The sequence below is a fragment of the Taudactylus pleione genome, unplaced genomic scaffold (genome assembly GCF_031769625.1).
Source record: "Taudactylus pleione unplaced genomic scaffold, aTauple2 ptg000473l, whole genome shotgun sequence".
NCBI classification, from domain to species: Eukaryota; Metazoa; Chordata; class Amphibia; order Anura; family Myobatrachidae; genus Taudactylus; species Taudactylus pleione.
Window position 1 is genome coordinate 12,435,449 of NW_028284875.1, and position 20,490 is coordinate 12,455,938.

At 45.0% G+C, this 20,490-nt stretch overlaps 1 protein-coding gene across 1 annotated transcript in view; it reads left to right on the plus strand.

Moving 5' to 3' along the window:
* The window catches only part of WDR27 (WD repeat domain 27), a 525,006-nt gene that overhangs the window by 251,225 nt on the left and 253,291 nt on the right, over window positions 1-20,490 (plus strand). Inside the window, exon 23 of the mRNA XM_088448950.1 lies at window positions 15,465-15,567. Coding sequence (XP_088305076.1) covers window positions 15,465-15,567 — 103 coding nt within the window. The remainder of the gene's footprint in view (window positions 1-15,464; window positions 15,568-20,490) is intronic.

Sequence of the window (20,490 nt, forward strand, 5' to 3'; positions counted from 1 at the left end):
AGTAGCCGCACATGCATCAACAAAGTAGTGCCAAGCGTGCGCCTGTGTCATAAGTAAAGGGCCGGCTGGCTTGACCGTTAAGGGTGCTGTAACCCCCGAAAGTACACTCCAGTCCAAACCAAAAAAAAAAAAATTTTCTGTGTTTAGCCGCACGTATATATCAAATCGATATAACATAAATGGAGGACCAAACTTTCTCCGATAAAAATAAAATAGAGAAAGATCAAGAACCACTTCCTCCTAGTGCTGAAGCTGCTGCCACTAGTCATGACATAGACGATAACATGCCATCAACGTCGTCTGCCAAGGCCGATGCCCAATGTCATAGTAGAGGGCACATACAATCCCAAATGGCAAAGTTCAGGAAAATGACCTTGAAAAAGACATTTAAATCAGCTGAAGAGAAACGTAAACTTGCCAATATGCCATTTACGACACGGAGTGGCAAGGAACGGCTATGGTCGATCCCTAGTATGTTCATGACTAGTGGTTCAGCTTCACATGACGATGGAAGCCCTCCTCCCACTAAAAAAATCAAAAGAGTTAAGCTGGCAAAAGCACAGTGAAGAACTGTGCTTTCTAAGAAGATATCACAAATCCCCAAGGAGAGTCCAAGTGTGGTGGTGGTTGCGATGCCTGACCTTCCCAGCACTGGACGGGAAGAGGTGGCTCTTTCCACCATTTGCACGCCCCCTGCAAGTGCTGAAAGGAGCACCCACAGTCCACTTGCTGATATGCAAATTGAAGATGTCACTGTTGAAGTACAACAGGATGAGGATACTGGTGTAGCTGGCGCTGAGGAGGAAGTTGGCGAGGAGGATTCTGATGGTGATGTGGTTTGTTTAAATCAGGCTCCGGGGGAGACAGTTGTTGTCCGTGGGATGAAAAAGCCCATCACGGTCATGCCTGGGCAGAAGACCAAACATTCCACCTCTTTGGTCTGGCAATATTTCTATCCAAATCCGGACAACAACTGTCTTGCCATATGTACCATATGTAAAGGTGAAATAAGTAGGGGTAGGGACGTCAACCACCTAGGAACATCCTCCCTTATATGGCACCTGCAGCGCGTTCATAAAAAGTTACTGTCAAGTTCAGAAACTTTGGCTAAGACCGTAAGCAGTCCAGGGACACCTAAATCCCGTTGTCCTGTTGTATCCAAGCGCCTGCAAACCACACCGTCAACTCCCTCCTCGTCAATTTCCTCCTTAGTCAGGATCGGAAGTAGTCCTGCAGGCCATGTCACTGGCATGACTGACTCTCCTATCCGGGATTCCTCCGGAGGATCCTGCATTGCTACGCCTACTGCTGCCGCTGCTGCTGTTGCTGCTGCTGAGAGTCGTTCATCATCCCAGAGAGGAAGTAGGAACACCACTACTTTTACTAAACAATTGACCCTCCAACAGTCCTTAGCGAGGAGGATGAAGTACGACAGCAGTCATCCTGAAGCAAAATGTATAACTGAGGCCTTGACTGCTATGTTGGTGTTAGACGTGCGTCCGGTATCCGCCATTAGTGCAGTGGGATTTAGACAATTGATGGAGGTAGTGTGTCCCCGGTTCCAAATCCCGTCTAGATTCCACTTCACTAGGCAGGCGATACCGAGACTGTACAGAAACGTCAGAAAAAGTGTCCTCAGTGTCCTGAAAAATGCCGTTGTACACAATGTCCACTTAACCACGGACATGTGGACAAGTGGAACAGGGCAGACTAAGGACTATATGACTGTGACAGCCCACTGGGTAGATGTATCACCTTACGCAGCAACAGCAGCAGCGTCACCAGTCGCAGCATCTCAGAAACGCCAGCTCGTTACAAGGCAGGCTACGCTGTGTATCACCGGTTTCAGTAAGAGGCACACCGCCGACAACCTCTTAGAGAAACTGAGGGAAATCATCGCCCAGTGGCTTACCCCACTTAGACTCTCCTGGGGATTTGTGATATCTGACAACGCCACCAATATTGTGCGGGCATTACATCTGGGCAAATTCCAGCACGTCCCATGTTTTGATCACACAATAAACTTGGTGGTGCAGAATTTTCTGAAAAGCGACAGGGGCGTGCAGGAGACGCTTTGGGTGGCCCGAAAAATTTCTGCCCACTTTCGCCATTCAGCGACTGCGTGCCGAAGACTGGAGCGCCAGCAAACACTCTTGAACCTGCCCCGCCATCACCTGAAGCAAGAGGTTGTGACGCGGTGGAACTCAACCCTCTATATGCTTCAGAGGATGGAGGAGCAGCAAAAGGCCATACAAGCCTATACATCCACCTATGACATAGGCAAAGGAGGGGGTATGCACCTGACTCAAGCACAGTGGAGAATGATTTCCGTGTTGTGCAAGGTTCTCCAGCCCTTCGAACTTGCCACACGTGAAGTCAGTTCAGACACTGCCAGCTTGAGTCAGGTCATTCCCCTCATCAGGCTTTTGCAGAAGCAGCTGGAGAAAGTGAAGGAGGAGCTAAGACGGAGCGATTCCGCTCGGCATGTGGGACTTGTGGATGAAGCCCTTCATTCGCTTTGCCAGGATTCCAGGGTTGTCAATCTGTTGAAATCAGACCACTACATTTTGGCCACCGTGCTTGATCCTAGGTTTAAAGCCTATGTGGTGTCTCTCTTTCCGGCCGACACAAGCCTGCAGAGGTGCAAAGACCTGCTGGTGAACACACTGTCAGCTGAAGCGGAACGTGACACGTCAACGGCTCCTTCTTCATTTTCTCCCGCAACTGGGGCTGCCAGGAAAAAACTTAGGTATCCTAAGCAACCCGCTGGCGGTGATGCTGGGCAGGCAGGACCAAGTTTGGACATCTGGTCTGGACTGAAGGACCTGGCAACAATTTCTGACATGTCTACTGTCACTGCATATGATACTGTCACCATTGACAGAATGGTGGAGGATTACATCGGTGACAGCATCCAAGTAGGCATGTCAGACAGTCCATACCTGTACTGGCAGGAAAATGAGGCAATTTGGAGGCCCCTGTACAAACTGGCTCTATTTTACCTGAGTTGCCCCCCCTCCAGTGTGTACTCCGAAAGAGTGTTTAGTGCAGGCGGGAACCTTGTCAGCGAAAGGCGTAGGAGGTTGCTTCCACAGAATGTGGAGAAGATGATGTTCATCAAAATGAATTATCAGCTCTTCCAGGGAGACCAGCCTCCAGAAGGTACAGAGGGACCTGTGGTGGTGGATTCAAGTGGGGACGAGTTAATACTTTGTGAGGATGAGGATGTACACACTGAAGAGGGTGAGGAATCGGTGGATGAGGAGGATGAGGATGACATCTTGCCTCCGTAGAGCCAGTTTGTGCAGGGACACATTAATTGCCAGCTTGTTTTGTGGGGGCCCAAACGAACCAATCATTTCAGCCACAGTTGTGTGGCAGACCCTGGCGCTGAAATGATTGATTTGTTAAAGTGTGCATGTCCTGTTTATACAACATAAAGGTGGGTGGGAGGGCCCAAGGACAATTCCATCTTGCACTTCTTTTTTTTCTTTGCATTATGTACAGTTTGGGGCCTAGTTTTTCTAACTGCCAACCTGTCTGCCACTGCAGCGTCACTCCTAGATGGACCACGTGTTTGTGCCGCCCACTCGTGTCGCTTAGCATAGTCATCCAGCTATCTCGGTGCAACCTTTTGGACATAAAAACACTATTGTGAGGTGTGAGGTGTTCAGAATAGACTGGAAATGAGTGGAAATTAAGGTTATTGAGGTTAATAATAGCATAGGAGCAGAAAAACCTACAAATTCTGTGATTTTAGCTGTTTTTATGCTTTTTTAAAAAAAAATACAGATCCAAAACACGGAAGGGTGGTTTTGGCAAAACCAATCCAGATCCAAAACACGAAGAAAGATCCAGATCCAAAACACAAAACACGAAAAGTGGCCGGTGCACACCCCTAGTTGCAACCATGTCCTCATTTGGTGTACTGTTTCAGAATTAAGATGTTTTAAACTGACAATTTAAGTCATCTCGCATACAGAGGATATGGGTTGTGCACACTGACCACTAATAGTTTTCATTTGATCCTATTTCAGCAGAAAATACCAGGTTTAATGCATCAAAATGAGTACTGCTTAGGGTTTAGTGCAATATTACTTATTTTGGAGATTGTTTTTCTCTAACCAATTCAAATGTTCCTATCCATAATAGGATATATTAAAATCTGGGGAGTTGCATCATTTTCATTCTAATATATTGAAATTTATATTTGGATATTTCAGTAACTTTCCTTTCCATTTTATGTTATGGTCTATTTATTGATTACTTAAGCAAATGTCTCACATATAAAGCACATTTTATCTCTGATACTGTATATTTTTGTTTGTCTAGACTGTTTCTAATAGTGTTTTTGTTTGATTAATGTGTCCAGTGGCGGAACTAGCGGCGGTGCAGCCGGTGCCTTGCACCGGGGCCCGCTGTGGTGTAGGGGCCCATAGCCGCCTGCATCCAACAGCGCCGCTGCACCCGCTGCCAGTGTCCCCCGGGCCCCACAGTATTTAGGAGTAGTGCGGACCGCAGTGACAGCGGTGACACAGTAACAAACACCGCTGCCGTCATGACGTCTCTCCCATCATGCAGAGCGGGCGGACAGAGAAGCTGACGGCTGTGGGCGCAGGAGCGGGGATTCAGGTAAGTGTGTTTTTTTTGTGTGTGTGTTTGTCTTAAATATGTAGGGAGGGCCACTACTGGGGGCACTGCATAGGGGGGACCACTACTGGGGGCACTGTATATGGGGCACTACTGGAGGCACTGTATAAGGGGCACTACTGGGAGCACTGCATAGGGGGGAGCACTACTGGGGGGCTCTGCATGCGGGAACTACTACTGGGGACACTATACAAGGGGCACTGCATAGGGGGACTGCTACTGGGGGTACTGTATATGGGGCACTACTGGGAGCACTGCACAGGAGGGAACACTACTGTATATGGGGAACTGTATAAGGGGCACTGTATATGGGGAACTGTATAAGGGGCACTACTGGGAGCACTGCATAGGGGCGACCACTACTGGGGGCACTGTATATGGGGCACTACTGGGAGCACTGCATAGGGGGTACCACTACTGGGGGCGCTGCATGGGGGGACTACTACTGCGGGCACTGTATAAGGGACATTGCATAGGGGGACTGCTACTGGGGCACTACTGGGAGCACTGCACAGGGGGGAACACTACTGGGGTCACTACATAGGGGGGACTACTACTGGGGGGACTGTATAAGGGGCACTACTGGGGGCACCACTACTGGGGGCACTGCATAGGGGGGACTACTACTGGGGGCACTGTATAAGGAGCACTACTGGGGGCACTGCATAGGGGGGACTACTACTGGGGGCACTGTATAAGGGGCACTGCATTGGGGGGACTACTACTGTGTGCACTGTATAAGGGGCACTGCATAGAGGGACCATTACTTTGGTCACTGTATAAGGGGAACTGCATAGGGGGGACTACTACTGGGGGCACTGCATAGGGGGGACTACTACTGGGGGCACTGCATAGGGGGACTACTACTGGGGGCACTGCATAGGGGGGACCATTTCTGGGGGCACTGTATAAGGGGCACTACTGAGGGCACTGTATAAGGGGCACTGCATAGGGGGACCACTACTGGGGGGACACTGCATAGGGGGGGCCCAAAGCATATTCTTGCACCTGGGCCTACCACTCTCTAGTTCCTCCACTGTCCATAACACTTACTGCATTCAATGTTGAAGTCCACATTTATGGTTTATGTATATATATATATATATATATATATATATGTATAATTTGTGTGTGGTTCACCCTTTCACAGGAACTTTAGTTTGCCTGGAGTTAAGGGCAGATTTAATCCTCTATTCATATAACCAGGTCAGGACAGGTGAGGAATATGATAAGAGAGTCTAAAGAGGAAGAGTAACTGGTGGGGTCAAGGCCATCAGAAATGTTCCTAATGTTCTAAGTGGGGGGGGTGGGGGCTGGGAAATGTTGAAGGAAAGGAGATGGAGGTCCAAGAGAGGATAGGAGGATAGGAGTAGTTGGTGAATTTGGAGACAGTACAGACATGAGAGAAGACCATGTTGGTGGAGTGGCAAATGTCCTCTGTGAGAGAGGAAGAGATCCATTGAGAGAGACCAAGTGAGGAAAAGAGGAAGGACATTTTGGAGTCAGCAAGGTTGGTGGGATTGTTAAATTGGATGTTACAGACTCCCAGGTGTAGAAAAGGGAGGTCTGAGGAAAGAAAGTATGGGAGCAAGGAGAGAAGAAGAGAAGTTAATAAGGAATTGGGAGACAGGGTCAAGGGCATAATACATTGTGAAACCATGAATGTGCACGGATTTTACTAAAGGACGTGAAATGCACCAATTATGAAGAATGCATGAGAGGGTTCAGGGAGAATAATTAAGAAGAAAATAAATAATAATAATAATAATGGAGAAAAAAAGGTATCCCAACTATAGCACCATAAGAGCCATGATGTCAGTGGGAGCATGCTAGGTTTTAATGATAGTAAGTTGAGCGACCTAGAGATGAAGAGGTTATGGGTAGAGGTCAGTTTATTGCAGGGATGTGCAGTCATACTCCTGAGATTTGATATAAAAATGATTAGAATAATACATCACTGTGTCTTCTCTTGATGCTGCTGGCTGAGCTGAGTGAGCTCCAATCTCTAACACTGCAGTGTTTATATCTTTGTCTATTGTAATAATTTTTATAGTTAACACTCACCAGCTTTGTGGAGCACTCGGAGTACATGGAGACGAGAGATGAGACAGCAACAGCTCAGCTTTTCTATAGTCAGACACTGCTTGCAGAGCTGGGGGCAGGGCCACACCACAGGCAGTAAGCTGCACAGAAAGAGAGCTAATAGGGGTATGCCTCTGAGGAAGGGGGGCATGCCTTGAGCACTGATGGACACCTTGGATGTGTCATGTGACCAGGAAGTGCACAGTGTTTAGAGATTGGAGCTCACTCAGCTCAGGCAACAGCAGCAAGAGACGACACAGTGACGCAGATAGGAAAATCAATGGAGACTGAAGCTTAGTGTAGTGAGGGGAGAGTTACAGTGAGTAGGGGGTGAGACAAGCTCCCAGCACTGACCTAGCTCCATGTGTGCCTCCCCAGCCATTGACCTCACCGCATGTCACTGGTTTATTGCAGACTGATCTTGCACTGGGGACACATGGGAGGTGGAGGCAGGGCTGCCATCAACAGTTGTGGGGCCCAGGACTGACTAAACAGCCAGGGCCCCCATGCCACTCCTTCCTCCCTGGGGCCCCCTGCCCCTTCCACGCTACCTTTTTCCCAGGTTAATTAAATCTATACCAGTGCTTCTCTGTCCGCCTCTTTTGCCCACTTCCCTTTTCCCTGGTTCATTAAATCTAATGATTTACTTATCTTATCTCCTTGAAGAAGGCTCAGAGTCCTTCCTTCTGGCTTCATCTTCTTCGGCAGACCCTGGAGCTGCTCCTCTCGTGCTGAGGCTCTTCCGACTGCTCCCTTCCAGCGGTGCGCGTGATGTCATGACGACATGCGCGCTGACTCCAAAATAACCTTTATTGATCACAAGAACCGGCGAACCTCAGTACAGCATTTAGATTAAAGCGGCCAGAGCAGGCCAGGCTCCTTTTTTTTTTTTTATGAGACCCGGGTAGTGAGGTCGGGTCTGCAGCGGCAGGCGGGAGCAGTGGCCCACCTCTTTCACTCAAGGGGGAAGTACTGGGTTACATGCTGTGCAGCGGCAGTAGGAGCGGACGGTCCCCCCGTTCTGCCAGTGTTCAGGCCTTGGACTCCAGTGCCAGCAGTCCCCCCCTGCTAGCGGCCCTGGGTAGAGGGGTGATGAGGAGAGAGGGGTGCTGCGCTGGATTTGGAGTAAAGGAAGTGAAAGGGGGAATGGGAGATGAGGGAGGGGCGACATTGTAAAGCAGGAGATACAAAGAGGAAGGTAAATTGATATAGGTACGATATTGGTATGCAATTGATATAGGATAGATATCATTATAATGAGGAAGAACAGATGGAAATATTAAGAATAGATATGAGATGCAGTCTCCTGGGGTAGATGGTGGCGCTTGACTCAGCATCGAGCAGTAAATAAAACGTCAAAAATATATGCAAATAGTCACACCTATTAGACAAGTAAATAATGAGATAGCAACAAAATAAATCCTAGACTACCTGACATTAACAATATTGTTGGAAACCTAATCTCCAACCCACAAACATAAGTCTAGTTAGTCTCACTTACAATCCAGGTGTGTCTCTCCGTTTATACTTCCTGCTTCTTTCACCCAGGTAGTTGTAGCACTCCTGTTGTCTGGCTGGGAGCCTGTCCTCTCTTTCCATTCCCTCTAGGGATATTTTAAACCAGCTCTTACCTGAGCAAAGCCTTTGAAAATCTGTCTGTCAATCACCCTACACAAATTCCCTGGAGTTTATTAATCATAAGGTAGTAACCTGATTTAGTAGTCACTAGGTTGTTGCAGACCGCACAGGGTGTCACCATCCGAGGGGGTGACACCAAAATGCCAGCTCCTTCTCAGTGACCGTGAGCCGGGCGCTGCTTTGTGACGCTATTGTGCAGCACACGACTCCCAGTCACTGAGGAGGAGGCGCCAGTGTGGGGAGAGTCTCTGGGGGCAGCCCTGCATCTCCGGGAGTGCTGGGCATGCTCCCAGAGTTATGAAAATGTGGGCGTGTCACAAGGCCACACCCCTTACGCATGAGGTCATATCCTCTTTTTGGGCATGAATGCCTGCAGCGCACAATACCTTTTTGTGGGCACTAGGTGTCACTGACATTTACTGGGGGGAAAAAGATAGTAACCTCAGGAACACATGCTGACAATCTATAACTTTCCCATTGTTTCTACCACAATATGTTTTAACGTTTAAAAGCTATCACTAATGTACTACCCATATGAAAATTTTTGTCTACATTCTCATTCTGTAAATTTTGTATGTCTGCTGTATTCCCCCTTTTCATTCTGTCCCCAATTATACCCTTGTTTTTACTTTTTGTAGACCTGTTTTGAAAACTACTAAGAATTTAATAATGATAATCTTATATATATTATATATAATTTCCTGTTTCTACTATAGTTGCTTATTTAACTATAATCGTGCATACACGCGGTCAGATTTTACTGGTTGATTTGTACGATAACAATATCGATCATATCGTTATCATTAAAATCATCGAGTTTTGGGCCCCTCCAAACGACGGTCGATGCACGGGCACGGATGGTCGATATCAAGCATCGCCCGTGAATGCAGGCCAACCTGGTCTATTTTGACCAGGTTGGCCTGGTTACTATAGGGACCCGCAATCATTTATCGCAGGTCGTTATAGTCGTTGGGGGGCTGGTGCATGTGCTGGATGTTCAATATCAAACAACCAGCACATGCAGGACGATCAGACAATGATCATCTGACCGTTGTCTGATCTGAGGCTACGTGTGTATGTTAAGCTCCGTGTGTATGGAGCTTAACACAGAGAGCCTGATTCAACTTGGGAATAGAGGGCCTGATTCATAGCCGCTCGCTCTGACAGAGCGCTCGCTCTGAATCAGGGCCGGGCTTTTTTTTTTCGGATCGGCCTCTTGGCCGCTCGTATAGCTGTGGGTGACCACCCACAGCTATAGCGAGCGGCCATGATGATGGTTGCGATGGTCAAGACCATCGCGACCATCGGGCTTGCGATGAGACCCTTGTGGTAGGGTCTCATTCATCGCAAGCCCCAGAGAGCTTTCAGCTCTAACAGAGCCGGAAGCTCTCCACTGACATCACTTGTGATGTCAGTGGGGCCGCCCCCAAACAGCAGGCGTTCTTCATGGGAACGCCTCCGTTTGGGCAGCCACCCCCCCCGGCTCGCCCACCAAAGGGGGCGAGCTGTCACTCAACATCGACAGCTCGCCCCCTTTGGTGCAAGACCCGGAGCGACGGAGTGCCCGTCGCTAGCCGGTTCTCGCGCATACGCACGACGGAGCCGGCTCCGTCGTGCGCATGCGCTGTGGGCCACCATCTTGCGAGCGCTCAGTGCTTGCGACCGGGTCTTGGTGAAACCATGCTGCACTGCAGGTGGGGCAGATTGAAAATGTGCAGAGAGATTTAGATTTGGGAGGAGTGTTTCCAAACTGACATCTATATTATAGACTAATAATAAAGCTGTGCAGTATTTGTGGGCTACATGAAAAATCAGCCAGTATTTACCCCACATGTTAAAAAAAAAGTATGTATTTGAACCCCTTGCATTGCAATATGGTTTGTTCAGGTTCACAGTTGAGAGAAATATCTCACTCTTTTCCCAACTCTGAATCAGGCCCAGAGCCTGACTTATATGATATAAGCATCTAAATAATAGTATGCAAAGCATACCAAAATGTTACTTTTACGTATTAAGCTAAAATATTAGAAACACTTGTAAGCACATTCTTGGATATTTTAGACCATTTCTGTCTTCACCTTATTCTACATTTTATTGTACATAACTACCTATACAGTCTCCATCTTAAACTTAAATTAAGTAACTGTACCTAGATTGATATACAGCACAGTCCATTGTGCAAAACAGCTCTCATCTTGCAGACATATCTTTATGTCTTTTGTACATGGCCTCTGTTTTGACTAACTAATTAGAGCTCTCATGCTTAATGTATCTTAAAAATCACACAGGATTTCGGTGGCATAATGTGGTATGTTAGTATAAACAGTTCATCTTGTTTCAACATCTGCTAATTCTATTATACTCATAAATACTGTATAGTATTCTATAAGACTAGCCTACAGTATTTCATTAGACAGACTATTTCAATATGCATATACAGTATAGTAGGATTTTGTAACCGTTCTACATTACTAGAGATGTGCGCCGACCCCCGTGTTTTGGTTTTGGTTGGGATCTGGATCTCCCCTGGTTTTGGATCTGAATCTGGTTTTGGATTTTTTCCTCCATTTTCGTGTTTTGGTTTTGGATCTGGATTTTTTCTTAAAAAATCATAAAAACAGCTAAAACAACATAATTTGGGCCTGTTTTATTAACCTTAATAACAATGATTTTCAGGCATTTCTAGGCATTTTTAACCACCTCACAGCTTACAATATTGATTTCACTATTTTTCACCAATATAGGGCAAAGGCTACAGCGAGTTGGCTGGCTAAAGTAAGCAACAGAGCAGGGGCACAAACGCACGGCAGTTTAAAAAATTTAAAAAATGTTTATGAAACATTGCCACACAGCAGGGGCAGACAGGATGGCAGTTTAATAAACTATAATAATGTCAGTCGGCAATGCCCAAAATTGTGCCAAATATAAAGGAGAGAGGTGCAAGATGGAATTGTCCCTCCCACCCACTCTTATGTGGGATATTAAAAAGGACATCATTTTGTTAAACAGATTAAACAGCTGTTATACTTACTTCCTGTATCAAAGGACTGTTTAATAGTCATTTGTTTTTTTAAATTACTTCCGATCACGAATGAGGATGTAGGTGATGATGCAGGTGTTTGTGTTGGAGATCGAAGGCGCTTGGATCCCACAGAGAGGGAGCAGGTAGGTGGCACTGGACTTGTTACGTTTTGAGTTTTGGAACTTGGCGACATACTGTACACTTTGATATTTGATGAATGCGCTCCAAGTGACGTAACAAGGAGGAGGTTCCTATGTGGTTTAGGTCACTCCCTCTACTCACTCTTGCATGGCAACGGGCACATATGGCTTGACAACTGTTGTCCGGATCGGGATGGAAATAATTCCACACGTGAGAAGTAGATTTTTTTGTCTTTTGTCCCAGCATGACAACAATGGGCTTTGGCTTTTTCAAACCATGGGCAACAGCTGTTGCCTTACTTACACAAAGGACATACTCGGCATCAACATTCTCATCACCAACATCTTCATCATCAACATCCTCATCATCCTTAGCGCCTTCAACTACCAGAATATCCTCCTCCTCCATGTGCAATTCCACAGAAGCATCCTCAATGACTACGTGTGCAAGATGTTGACTGCCCTTCCGCACACAATTGTTGGAACTTGGTGGATCCTCCAGTACACTAGTATTTAGGTCGGGCTCACACATGGCAACCGCGGACACACTTGCACCCTCCTCGGGGATTTGTGATTTCGATTTCTCAGGACTCACAGTTGGTTTTCCCGGAGCTGTCTTAACAACTTTCACATTTTTAATTGGACCACCACCACTACTACTACTACAAGCAGAAGGGCTATCAGCATTCATAAAGAAAGGCCAAGGCCTTATCCTTTCCTTTCCACTTCGTGTAGTGAATGGCATATTGCCAAATTTTTGTTTATCTAAAGGCAAATATCCTTTAAATTTTTTTTCCTTAACTTCAGTAAAACTTGCTTTACCATATCGATGGCGTGACTTAAGCCCTGGGGCATGAGCCTTCATAGAGGACAAGGAAGTTGATGGCCTTGCACTGCTGGTGGCAGTACAACATGTGGTTCTTGGCCTTGCTCTCCTGTCATGTAACAGCCCTCCATATTGTCTGCAGTCTTGAAGCAGTGTCACAATCACCAATAGTGTAGCCAAGGTGCGGTTAAAAAATTCACACACGAGCAGTCGTGCGCACACACAAAAATATTAGAAAGACAAATGATGATTTTTATTTTTTGTCAGCACCAGAAGAACTTGGGCCCAGAGCACCGATTGATCACGACTGGAGACGGGCAGCACAAGGTTGCAACTTGCGTTGCTGGCTCTTGTGCGCTACTGCGGTTAAGCCTAACACCCACGAGCACACAATATAAAAGACACTTTGATTTTTTTGGGGGGGGATTTTTTTTTTTTTTTTGGAGTCCAGAACTTGGACCCAGAGATGGACACAGCACAAGCCCAGGACACAGCAGACAGCCCAGGTGGGTCAGCAGACAGCACAGTGACAGTGACAGCACCGTGTCCAGAGACCAGAATGGATCAGCAGACAGCGCAGTGACAGTGACAGCACCGTGACCAGAGACCAGAATGGATCAGTACCAGCCCAGGACACAGCAGATAGCACCAGCACCTCTCCCAGCCCTACACTACCCACCCTCCCTGTTCAGTCTCCACAGCCGAAGTGAAATGGCGTCCGTCGCTTGGTCCCTTATATACTATATTGATCATAGAGACAAAATAATTTTGCCTCGGTTTCGAGATCCGAGTAAGGTGGGACACTCCGAGCCTGCTTGGATCCGACTCGGTTATGCTAAATTCGGGTGGGTTCGGGACTCTGGAATCCGAACCCGCTCATCTCTATATATTACACATTGGGTACTGCATCCCATTTGTCAGAATCCCGATGGCCGGAATGCAGCAGCGGAATCCCGACGGGGAATAGGATCAAAGAGCGCTCCCGATAACTAGAAACAGGCAAATAATATTCCAAATATCCAAAAGTTTTTTCAATATGAAAAGGAAAACAAGAAAAGACAAAATCTGTATAAACTCTTTAATTTCCACATATGTCTTTATGAAGTGAGGAAGAACGTTTAAAGAGTTTATACAGATTTTGTCTTTTCTTGTTTTCCTTTTCATATTGAAATAACTTTGAGTGAAAGAAGCATAAAGAAAAGAAAAAGATAAAGGAACTGTAAGAACTTTTTTTTGGATATTTGGAATATTATTTGCCTGTTTCTAGTTATCGGGAGCGCTCTTTGATCCTATTCTAAATATCTATTTGTACAAATTCCAATAATATACCTAAGACACTAAATAATCAAATGCTGTGCCATGATATTAATGTCATACTGTAGGTCTATGCAGATTTCCCAACAGCCATGCAATGGCATTAAAAAACAGCCTTATTATTATATTCAAGTTACAATTCAATGAGTGAGACAGAGGGCATTGCTGAGGTTGGTAAAAACACAGATGCATGAACTATATTAGATGAAGAAAGATTTTTTTCTTATTTATGTACTTCATTATTACTTTGGTATCTGGAACTTACGTGGCCAGAGATTGCTTAAGGTACTGTGTCTGTTTGCCTATAGCAGCGGGGGTGTGGTACAATTTGTCGACGTTCAGAATGTTGACGCCTGAACATCGATATGCTCTGAATGTCAACATTGTGAGTGTGTCACATGTCGAACGTGCGAATGTCCATAGTGGTGGTGAGTATTACTGATCCTAACACACACCGCAGCCTAACCCTAACCCATCATTGGCTGGCGACATTAGATGAAGGAAGGATTTTTTCTTTTTCATGCACTCATACGCAGTTTCAGCGTGGTTTGGCGGACATTCTGAGGGTTATTCAGATGACCGATGCCAGCCTGATGTTCTCGCATGGGATCCAATGCAGCATCTTTGGATGCAGCCAGCGGATCTCAGGAAGCTGGCATTTTTACATGTTTTAGCACAGCCAATGAGAACAAAGACACAGCCGTTACTAATACCCCTTTCAGACATCTCGAGATTCCCGGGAATGTGGCCTGCCTCAGCCAAATTCCCGGGTAGCCGCGTCTGTCTGAAAGGTACATACCCAGGAACACGTTCCCGGGTAGCCGCCCCTGCAATCGACCAGGGTTTTTCCCGGGACTTGTCCCGGGAAATTACCCTGCTTCTGTCTGAATGGTGCTACCCGGGAATTTACTACTCCCGGGCAGCACCAAGCAGCTTTTACATGGAGTTGACAGCGCAGAGCGTCCTATAAGATGCTCAACGCTGCTGCTTTGAGCTGACAGCGCAGAGCGTCCTATAGGACGGTCAGCGCTGCTGCTTTGAGCTGGCAGCACAGAGCATCCTATAGGATGCTCAGCGCTGCTGCTCACCACCCTCAGCGTCGGCCGGCTGTGTACAGAGAACGCCAGCCGGAAGGTGGGGACACACGCCGGTGGGTCTCTGCCACAGCGGGCCGCCCGCCACGCCGGTCCCTGTGTCAGCGACACAGGACCCCATCCGGACGCCGGGGACACCCGTGCTGGAGACCGCCAACTGGTCCCAGCCATAGCAGGCCGCCCGCACTCCCACTGGACCACCAGGGAATTAAAATTAATTTTTACAAAATTATAATAAAAAAATAAAATAAAATCTGCATTATGATTGGCCGGCTTCCGGCAGCTGAATGATGACATCATCATCATCAGCCAGAGAGGGGATAGGCTAGGAGGAGCAGACGGCAGAGAAGAGGCAGGTAAGCAGAAAAACCCTGCTCTTGTCTGAAAGGGGTCTACCTGGGAATTTCCCGGGTAGACACTGTAGTGTGAAAGGGGGGTCTAGGCCAAACACCCAGGAATTTGCACAGGAGAAATTCACGGGTCTGAGCAGGAAATTTCCCGGGTTGTATGTCTGAAAGGGGTATTACTGTAAATCTCTGAATCAGGCCCTTTGTGTACATTTCTGTGTAAAACCAAAAATTACTTATAATTATGTAATTTATACATCTTCAAAAAAAGAAACTATATGCTTTTGCCTTTATAAAAATACATTTTTATGCAGTTTGATGTTATTAGTCTCTTTATTTTTTTTTTATCAGGTGTGTTCGTCGTTTTGAAGGTCATATAAATCGTTACCAACCTTGTGGCGTTGCAATCAGTCCTTGTGGGAGATTCATTGCTTGTGGATCTGAAGATAGATGTGTAAGTTACTTTTGTCTAAGTTCTGGAGCATTTTAGAGATTTGAATTACACAATTACAGACAGAACTATTGCCTAATTATTGTCCCTGTAACAGTTACACGTATGTGCCAACTCTCTCTGATTGTCAGGGGGACTCCCTGAAATAGTAACAATCTCCCTGACTTCCTGAAGAGGCTAGTAATCTCCCTGATTGCACCTTACCCCCATTATGTAGCTGTTGTATATAAAAATACAGAGATAAATACATTCAATTGGAATCACTACTATAATTTCCCTGCATTGGTAATAAGACACAATGATCCCTATGGCTATATGCATTTTATGAAAGTATCAGTTTAGGGCTCATTTACATTTGGCTGTAAATCAATTTAATAGCATGTCTCTCAGATGTAGCAGTACACGCCCACTTTAATGCTGCAGTTCATAGGTGTTGCTTTCACAATCTCCCTGAAATGCTTTTTCAAAAGTAGGCAAGTATGCAGTTACCACAATATCTTTACCCTTATTTGCTTTCAGCATGCACACGTTTTATATTTTACTGTACTTTTGCGGTTAGTGATTTTGACCAACTTTTATGTTTTGCTATGTTACTTTTTGCTCTTCTAACCTGCTGTCTGCACCACTCATATGCATACAATTAGCATAATGCATGAAATACTAGCAAGTAGTATTTTAAGAGTGAACATGTCAGCATTTTTTCAAGACCTAGTTGCAACCATATACTGTAGACCATTGAATCTTTAATCTTTTCATACTGCCAGTCTATCCCCGGCCTCCTAATTTTTGTATATTTATAATGTTCATTACGCTGTGTTCTAAAGTAAACTGATCCAGGGACTCAAAAGGAAGGGATTTGAAAGCACTTGATAACTCTACAAAGGATTTTCTTTCAGCAGTGATTTATAACTTATGATATATGAGAGAGACGAAGATCAGACTGTGGCAAGTCCATATAAGAGTTGGATTAAAAAAAAAATTGACCCCAATTTGGTCTTTAAAGGATATGAGAGGATAACTGATTTTCCCCAAGTAGAAAGTGTTTGTGCTTGAGTAGAAAGTGATTTGATTCTGTTTTTAGAGAAAATGTAATAGCATAAAGAGAGAGGTATTTTAAATATGAAAATGATTGATCTTGAATGTAAGAATAACAAATGATGGTTTTTATAATTTCACTCAAGTAGAAATTACTGTATGAAAATAATCATAATGTAGGCACATTGAGGTCTGTTGCCAAGATGATTAAAGAGCTGTGCTATAAAACATAAGCATGCACTGATACCCAGTGAAGTTCTGAATAACATGAATTTAACAATAAAATGATTTTATCTTTTATATACTGCAGAAACAGGGTTTTATGATTTTATTATCTTTAATGATACAGTAGATTTAAAATTGGCTGTCTCCAACAAAGATCTCCAAAGACAATAAAATATTTTTAAGCTCAATATGTTTTGCCAAATAGTTCTAAGTGGTCTCTATATTTTTATGGCCTGAGTTATTGCGAAGCAGCCCAAGTTTCAAATGTGTTTAGAATTCAACATATTCATAGGTATTAAAGGGGATCCTCACTTAAAATTGTTGATACCACGTTTTGTATGACTCCCACAGTCTATATAAGAAAATCGACTGCTGATAAAAATTGTCAAAATATCATCAGTTGGTCTGAACTCTGACTTCCAGGAAGTTCCAGCATAACACACATCTACAGTTTCCAAACACTTCTGTTACTTCCCATAGTTACTGTAGGTCCTGATTCAGAGATGTACGCAAATGGCAGGGTGACTGCGCATGGCCTATACTGCGCATGTGCAGAATGGATCATGCAAGGTCACTCACAGTGCCCCCAAAGTCTCAGCATGATTGACATGCTGCAGCCGTTTTGCCCCCTTTTTGTAGGTGTGCCAGAGCCAGGGTCTGCCTGCAGATATCCTAGCCCCGGTTGAGCAGTTCCATTGCCCACTCTGAGTGTACACAGTGCTTTATTTAGGTGTCCCAGAACACTGTCATTTAATTCCTGAGGATCATGGATGCAGCCATGTTGGCTCTGATCAGATGAGCACTTATACCAGTTTCTACCTGTCTCCTGCACTCACATGACGCCTCCACCTATCCCTGACAAGAGCTCCCTATTTAAGCCTGCACCACCATTAGCACATTGTCGGAACAATGTGCTTCAATACTCCTCTGTATGTGGTTCTTTCCTACTGTGTTGTCACTTATTGGATTCCTGCAAGCCACTGATCCTTCCACTCTGCAAACATTGTTCTGTGTCTAACTTCCAGTCTGCTCCTTACCAGCTTGTGTTTAGAAATCAGTCCCAATCCGTTTCAAACCTCCGATTGCACTTCGGCTAAGCTGCTGTTTTCTCCCATTCCATTCTGGTTCAAGCCTCCGGTTTCAGGGCCTAATTCAGCAGTGCATGCAAGACTGCAGATTCCAGGCAGGCTACTGATTACCTGTATTACTTGCTGCTCTGTTCCCTGAGTTCACATACACTGCTCCGGCCCCTTATCCCTATATATATGGTAATGTGTTTAGTTTTACTCAGTTGGTTTTAGGGACAGACTGGGTGCTTTCCAGGTTTCACTGACCTCTCTAAAGGCACCAGGCATTTACCACATGGGTCTCACCCATGAGTAGACCTCTGATTCAACCACCACTATTCCACTACAACTCGTCAGTCCAGTCTACAAGTCCTGACTAGGATCCAAAAACCCTAATTGTGACAGTTTGTTACGACCACATGGATCTGAGCAGGGAACAGGCTCAAGGAGCGGACCTGTTCAGAAATTGACAGAATGGGTCAAACAGTAGCAATTTGAGCAGCAAATGATCAGATGTCTACAAGACCTTCAAATTAGCTTGGACACTTTGCAAACCTCCCCACCTCCCACACATAATGTGCCTACTGCATCTGTGTGTATTGACATACTAACATATTCTTTCTGGCTTAAATTGCCCACTCCTGCAAATGTAATGGTAATTCAAAACAATGCAGAGGGTTTCTCAACCAATGCACAATACATTACAAATTACAACCTCAGAATATGCCTTCTGCATGCACTAAGACTGCATACATAATTTCCTTATTAACAGGATAAGCTTTAGCTTGGGCTTCGTCTGTATGGGAAAGTCTGATCCTATTCTATTTGACATTGAGGAGTTCCTTTCCAGATTCAAAAGTGTTTTTTTACGAACCAGGGAGATCTACTTTTGCTGGTACAGATAGCCTTTCTATACGCCAAGGTCCCCAGACTGTGGGAGAGTATGTTGTAAACTTCCAGACTCTAGCATCTGAAGTATCCTGGAATGAAGAAGCTCTCAAATCCGTGTTTTGGCAAGGTCTTTCCAATGATATTAAGGATGAGTAAGCCACTCCCTAAAACATTGGATGAGCTCATTTCCATCTGTAACCGAGATCTTCGATGTAGAGAAAGGGCCTTGGAAAAAGGTAAACTTGAACATTCCAAAGGTCGTCATCTTCCTTCTTCTTTTCAATTAAAATCTCTTCAAGATGAACCGATGCAATTGGGTAGATCCTGTCTCTCCCCAACAGAAAGGATTTGCATGATCAGCTCCAAACTTTGCCAGTATTGTGTGGCCCCGAGCATCTGATTCAAGCTTGCTCTCACAAGCTGGGAAACACTGACTCCTAACCAATAATGTAGAGGTTGGATTAGGAGTGGTTTTGAACTCTCCACAAAAAAAAGCACTGTATATTTCCACTGATGCTGAAATTTGGACAGTGCTCTGTATTTGTCTCCGCCTTAATTGACTCTATAGCTGCTTACAAATTTTTCACTGCTAATTTGGCTAATTAATTCCTATAAATAAGATGTCCTGACCTATGTTTCTTACTGCGGCAGATGGTAGCAGAATTCCTGGGTGTACATTACCCATCAATCCGTTCCAGTGACACGCCAAGTCGGGGTGCTACATTCAGAGTTGATAGACTTTTATAACATTCCCAAGGATTCCAGTCTGATTATTTTAGGCTTTCTAAGGCTACAATGTCATAACCCAAATATAGACTGGCCTATTCCCCAAGTCCAGGGGTTCCCAGTACTCTAAGACTTGTCTACAATCTGTTGGTTCCTCATTGTGTTACCTCCAAAGAAGGTACCCTTCTGCCACTGCCTTACAGACAGTTTCAAGATGTGTTTTCGAAAGTATTAGCTGAAACATTACCACCCCATCGTGAATGGGATTGTCCCATTCATTTGCTCCCAGGCAAGGCTCTATCCCAGAAACTCAAGCCATGTCTGAATATATACGTGAAAATTGTCCATCACCAGCTCGAGTAGGCTTATTCATTAAAAGGAATCCATGTATCGATTACCACATCCTTAATGAGATCACAATCAAAAATTGTTACCTACTACCTTTGATTACAAAACTATTTGATTGTGTAAAAGGAGCTACCATCTTATCCAAGCTTGACTTCAGCTGTGCTTACAACTTAATTTGCGTCAGACTTGGCGATTAGTGGAAAACTGCTTTTAACACATGAGATAGACAGTCTCAGTAATGATCCTGTTGTTTTTCATAACTTGAATGAATGAATGAAACATTTCGGGACCAACTGTACTATTCAGTGGTGGTATACATGGATGATATCCTCATATTCTCAGCTGACTGAACTTCTCATTGAAAAAATACATAAGGAGGTTCTTCTACGTCTAAGAAAAAATAAACATTTCTTTAAATTTGCAAAGTGGACTTTTGAGGCCTCCTCTAGTCCATTCCTAAGCTACATAATTTCCAGTTCAGACTTGTTGATTGGCCTTAACCCAACACTTTGAAATCAGTGCAGTGCTTCCTAACATTCGCTAATAAGTTTATTCAGAACTATTCAGCCATTGTTGCATCTGTCACTGCTATCACAAAAAAAGGTGCTAATCCTCGCAAATGGTTTGAAGAAGC